At 45.5% G+C, this 6184-nt stretch overlaps 1 protein-coding gene across 1 annotated transcript; it reads right to left on the bottom strand.

The window, feature by feature from the left end:
* Positions 1-3253: 3253 nt before the first annotated feature.
* LOC140896803 (olfactory receptor 6X1-like) lies at positions 3254-4027 on the bottom strand. Its single transcript, XM_073308822.1, has one exon. It carries the CDS (start codon positions 4025-4027, stop codon positions 3254-3256), a length of 774 nt encoding a protein of 257 aa, XP_073164923.1.
* Between the last annotated feature and the right edge of the window lie 2157 nt (positions 4028-6184).

Here is a 6184-nt window from a genome sequence, read left to right as displayed (position 1 = left end):
ATGGGGATAAATCCGTTGTTCCAATATTCATTATATGCCTTCCCTACAGGTGTCCAGTCGGAGGTTCAGCTGGTCCAATCTGGGGCAGAAATGAAGAAGCCCGGAGAGTCTGTGAAAATATCCTGTAAAACCTCAGGCTTCACTCTCACCGACTACTATATGTATTGGATCAGGCAGACTCCTGGGAAAGGACTGGTTTGGATTGGAAGAATTGACCCTGAAGATGGTGCTACTAGCTATGCCGAGTCCATGAAAAACAGAGTCACCATCTCGACAGAAAACTCCATCAGCACCATGTATCTGCAACTCCGCAGCCTGAGAGCGGAAGACACGGCTGTGTATTACTGTGCTAGACACACAGTGAGAGACACCTAGTTCTAGCCCTGCAAAAACTCTCGGCGTGAGGGAAGCACTACTTCAAATACATCTGACATATGAAAATCTAGTTGGGTCATGTCTATTCCATCCCCACTAGGGTGCAGCGTAGGCTCATCCCATAGACACAGGTACATTTTAGTTGGGTTTATATTAATTCACGGGCTTGTCCCATCGTTTGATTGTTTTTTAATAATGATTAAGAAATTTAGGATTACAAGCATTGCAAGGGAATACCAAGAAGGCAATTATACACGTATTCAATGACTAACAAACAGTAATAAGGACTATGTCTCTGTATTCTATCGATGGCTATGTATAGGAAGAGACAGCTTTAGAGAAGAGAGAAAAAGTGAAAAATCTGAAGTTATTCCAGGAATTAGAGAAGAGAAAGAGAGAATTTTGTTTAAAGTCACGTGGGAAGAATTCAGATACAATAGAGAGAAAGAGGGGTGCATGGGGATAGATAGATAGATAGATTTGATTAATTTACTAGAAATTGGGTGTCCAAATCCCCTTTCGCAGCTTTGAAAATCTCAGCCGAAGCGTACATCTCCCCTTACGGCAGCGTGCGGCAGACTCACACCGCAGGGCCGGCTAGCAGAGGTTTAAGCAGCCGTGTAGATGGTGAGGCCCAGCTTTGGCGGGCAGAGAAGAAGAAAGTGCCCCCACGTCTTCGCCCCCAGGGCATATACCCTACGCAGGCTCTCCGCACACCCGGGCAGTGCCGTCCACCTCTACACTGCGACTGGTAGTGTAGTGTCCCGCTGCCTCCCCACCGCCAGGGCCTGACACTGTGGTGTGGCAAATCTAGACACAGCCGGCCTTGTACTGCGGCAGGTCGCTACACACGCAGTGCCTGTCCCCCACGGGCCGCCCTCAGTGTAGACGTCACCTGAACGTCTGCGAAAGCTGCCTGCTAAAACAGCCACCCACTAGATGCCTGGTTTTAGAGCTGATGATAGTCCTTGTTTCAGACCTCAGTGACCTTCCTAGAGGGGTATTACCATGAAAGGGCAACTGCTCCCTCCAGGAAGCGTAGCTGGAGTGCTGTGCAGGTACCAGAAGATGCATAATGGGCTTGTGAGTCTAGCAAGCTGCGAGCAAACCTAGGACTTGTGTCTACCCCCACCCGCCAATTAAAAACAAATAAACAAAAATCATGACTGAGCAATCTAATGGGGGCCACCAGGAAGGTTTCAGTAGCTTCCTCACAATAACGCTGGTGATTTCACTGAAAAATACACCCAAGTTACTGACATAAATATAGTTCCAAGGATGAAATTCCCCTTGACATATAGGGCCAGCACAAGGTCTATGAAATACTTAATCCTTTGAGGTAGATGGAGCTGTTCCACTTTGTGTGAATAATCAAATATTCATTGGGACAGAGAGAAAAAGACTGACTCTAAAGTCTGGTAGGTTTGGCAGTCACCTGGAATTTGGGAACTCCAGCTTCAAGTCCCTGATCTGAATTAAGATCTTCCATATTGCAGGTAAGTACCCTAATCACCAGGCTAATAGCTATTCTGTAAGAACATTTGAACATAAGAATGGCCATACTGGGTCAGACCAAAGGTCCCTCTAACCGAGTATGACAGTGGCCAATCCCAGGTGCCTCAGAGGGAATGAACAGAACAGGTAATCATCAAGTGATCCATCCCCTGCCACTCACTTCCAGACTCTGGGAAACAGAGTCTAGGGACACCATCCCTGCCCATCTTGGCTAATAGCCATTGATGGACCTATCCTCCATGAATTTATCTAGTTCTTTTTTGAACTCTGTTATAGTCTTGACCTTCACAACATCCTCTGGCAAGGAGTTCCACAGGTTGACTGTGCGTTGTGTGAAGAAATACTTCCTTTTGTTTGTTTTACACCTGCTGCCTATTAATTTCATTTGGTGACCCCTAGTTCTTGTGTTATGAGAAGGAGTAAATAGCACTTCCTTATTTACTTTCTCCACACCACTCATGATTTTATAGACCTCAGTCATATCCCTCCTTAGTTGTTTCTTTTCCAAGCTGAAAAGTGTGGGCTTGCTTTCAGAAATTCCAGCCTGGACATGCGCTGAGTCTGTTTGACTGCACTCCTGAAGGTCATGGGGTTGAGTCTCGCTTGATCTCATAGTGAAAGGCCACGTCTGGTTTACCCATCTACAAAAGGGTACCTCATCCATTCGATTAGGGCATTCAAAGGCAGGTCGACATGATGCTGGCCCCATCACTCCCCTGTGTACTGTTAGCTATGAAACTGATGTGCCTTAAATGAGTGAGCCATTGGCTTGGGAGAACTTCTGATGTCAGAAACCTTCCTGGGAAAGTTTCATAGGAACAAATGTGTTTTCACAGAATATTTTGGTTTTGATGAATTGACATTCCCCAATAAAAAAAAAATGTTTAATTGAAAAATTCCTGACCAGCTCTCATGTTTATCCCATTCTAGTGGTTAGTCATCCTAAGACGATAACAGCTCTCAGGTAAGGCAGTAGCAAAAGCTCAGGCTTTTAGCATTGCGGGTTCAACTCTTGCTGATGACTGTGATACACAGGCCTTGTGCTGCCCCTCTGAGCTGTACGGTTCTTTGTCTCACTTAAATCCTCAGCACTGGCTGTGTAGGGGGATGCATTGGTTTGATTAATATTTGCTGGCCCTCTGCAGAGCAAGTCAATCTTATTCTGGTATTTATAACTTGGGTATCTCCTGGTCACCTCATGTAGGCTGGGATTTTCAAAGCAGCCTAAGAGATTTATGCACGCTAATCCCTCTGAATTAATGTGCTTGATTCCCTTAGGCTTCTTTGAAAATTCCATTCCTAGCAACTAGGGTTTTTCCCACCATAGAAAAGCAGCCAGGCTTCAGGAAACCCATTTGCTTGCTCACCGCATTCCAGAGGCTGCCTTCACCTTCGTGTTCCTTATCGTGTAAATGAAAGGGTTCAGCAAGGGGGTGAAGACAGTATTTAGCACTGACACCACTTTGCAGAGAGTGAGCGAGGAATGCACACTGGGCCTCAGGTACACAAACATAACAGCCCGGTAGAGTATCCAGACTACAGTCAGCTGGGAAGCGCAGGTAGAAAATACCTTCTGGCACCCTGTTGCGGAGGGGATGTGGAGGATGGTGGATATTATACAGATGTAGGATACCATGGTGAACATCAAGGAACCGAGAATAGCTGTGATCGCAGCCAGGAAACCCAGCAACTCAATGAGGCGGGTATCAGTGAAGGTTATTTTTAAGATCAGCCCAATGTCACAGCAGAAATAGTTAATAATGTTGGAGTCACATGTGGGCAGCTGGAAGACCAGAATAGTTTGGAATAATATAGCCATGAAGCCCCCGAACCAAGCCCCTATGGACAGCTGGAGGCAGATCCTGGTGGTCATGATTGTGGCGTATAGCAAGAGTTTGCATATGGCCAAATAGTGGTTGAAGGACATCACAGCCAGGATGAAGAACTCCGTGCTGCCCATGAAGAAATGGAAGAAAGCCTGAATGAGGCAGCAATACACGCAAATTTTTGTCTCAACTTCTACAAAGGTCTCCAGCATTTTGGGCACCGTGGTGGTGTACCAGATCTCCAGGAATGAGAGGTTGCTCAGAAAAAAGTACATTGGGGTGTACAGCTTGTGACTGGTCCTCACGATCATCACCATAAGCTCATCCAAACTGACCACTCTCAAAGTTTAAATCCAAGTTAAACCAGAACATCCGGGGGGGGGGGGGGGAGGGTAGGAAAAAACAAGGGGAAATAGGCTACCTTGCATAATGGTTTAACTTGGATTTAAACTTTGAGAGTGGTCAGTTTGGATGAGCTATTGCCAGCAGGAAAGTGAGTTTGTGTGTGTATGGAGGTGGGGGGGGGGGTGAGAAGGCCTGGATTTGTGCTGGGGGTGGCCCACCTTGATTATCATGCGCATTGTGGGGAGAGTGGTCACTTTGGATGAGCTATTGCCAGCGGGATAGTGAGTTTGTGTGTGTGGTTTTTGGGAGGGGGGTGGGGGGGTGAGAGAACCTGGATTTGTGCAGGAAATGGCCCAACTTGATTGTCATGCACATTGTGTGGAGAGTTGTCACTTTGGATGGGCTATCACCAGCAGGAGAGTGAATTTGTGTGGGGGGGTGGAGGGCGAGAAAACCTGGATTTGTGCTGGAAATGGCCCAACTTGATGATCACTTTAGATAAGCTATTACCAGCAGGACAGTGGGGTGGGAGGAGGTATTGTTTCATATTCTCTGTGTGTATATAAAGTCTGCTGCAGTTTCCACGGTATGCATCCGATGAAGTGAGCTGTAGCTCACGAAAGCTCATGCTCAAATAAATTGGTTAGTCTCTAAGGTGCCACAAGTACTCCTTTTCTTTTTAAGGAGGTGAAAGTGGCCTTCAGGAATGCAGTGGGGGGGGAGGTGGAAGAGAGTGGGAGGGTTCCCTGAAGCCTGACTGCTTTTGTCTGGTGAAAAATACCTAGTTGCTAGGGCTGGATTTTTCAAAGAAGCCTAAGGGAGTAAAACACCTTAATTCAAAGAGGTTAGTGTGCATAAATCTCTTAGGCTGCTTTGGAAACCTTGGCCTAGATAAGGTGACCAGGAGATGCCCAAATTATAAATACCAGAGTAAGATTCCCCAAGTGTCCTTTAGCTCAGGGGAGAAGCACTCACCTGGGATGTAACAGACCCATGTTAAAATCTGCTTTGGAAGAGAGATTTGAACTTAAGTCTTCCTCTTCCTGGGTAACCACAGGACAATGGCGTACTGCCTGATGGGGGTAGGGTGTTCTTAATATTTCCTGTTGAAGCTCTTCCAATTTATATAACAAATTAAACAGCCATTGGTGCAGGGACTTGAACTTAAGTCTACAACATCCTAAGTGCTCGCCTAACCACAAAAGGTGTGTCATAAATTCATGGAGGATAGGTCCATCAATGGCTATTAGCCAAGATGGGCAGGGATGGTGTCCCTAGACTCTGTTTAAAGGGAAGGGTAACCACCTTTCTGTATACAGTGCTATAAAATCCCTCCTGGCCAGAGGCAAAGTCCTTTTACCTGTAAAGGGTTAAGAAGCTCAGGTAACCTGGCTGGCACCTGACCCAAAATGACCAATGAGGGGACAAGATACTTTCAAATCTGGAGGGGGAGGGAAAGGCTTTTGTCTGTCTGTGTGATACCTTTGCCGGGAACAGATCAAGGATGCAAGCCCTCCAACTCTTGAAAAGTTAGTAAGTAATCTAGCTAGAAAATGTGTTAGGTTTTCTTTGTTTTGGCTTGTGAAATTTGCTGTGCTGGAGGAAATGTGTATTCCTGTTTTTTGTGTCTTTTTGTAACTTAAGGTTTTGCCTGGAGGGATTCTCTATGCTTTTAATCTGATTACCCTGTAAGATTATCTTGCATTCTGCAATTCTTACAGAGTTGTTCTCTTATCTTTTTTTGTTCTTCTGTTTTTTAAGAATCTGATTGGGTTTTTTGGGTCTTAAAAATCCAAGGCTGGTCTCTGCTCATCTTGTTTATTCTCAAGCCTCCCCAGGAAAGGGGGTGTAAAGTCTTGGGGAGAGGGGTAATTTTGGGGAAATAAGAACTCCAAGTGGTCCTTTCCCTGATTGTTTGTTAAATCACTTGGTGGTGGCAGCGTTTAACTAATCCAAGGGCAAAGACTTTGTGCCTTGGGGAAGTTTTAACCTAAACTGTATCTAGTAATTCCTCCATTCAGCCCACAATTTGTGATTAAGTAGAGGATATCTTGAAGAAAGAACTTTAAACTCAATGTAAAGGCTTCATGTAACAGAATATACACCATATCCCTACGTACATT

The sequence above is a fragment of the Lepidochelys kempii genome, chromosome 13 (assembly GCF_965140285.1).
Source record: "Lepidochelys kempii isolate rLepKem1 chromosome 13, rLepKem1.hap1, whole genome shotgun sequence".
NCBI classification, from domain to species: Eukaryota; Metazoa; Chordata; order Testudines; family Cheloniidae; genus Lepidochelys; species Lepidochelys kempii.
Note: the sequence above shows the minus strand (reverse complement) of the source record. Positions and strands in the feature narration are given on the sequence as shown.

Coding starts and splice junctions, on each gene's coding strand:
- LOC140896803 (XM_073308822.1), bottom strand. CDS start 4,027: ATGATCGTGAGGACCAGTCACAAGCTGTACACCCCAATGTACTTTTTT.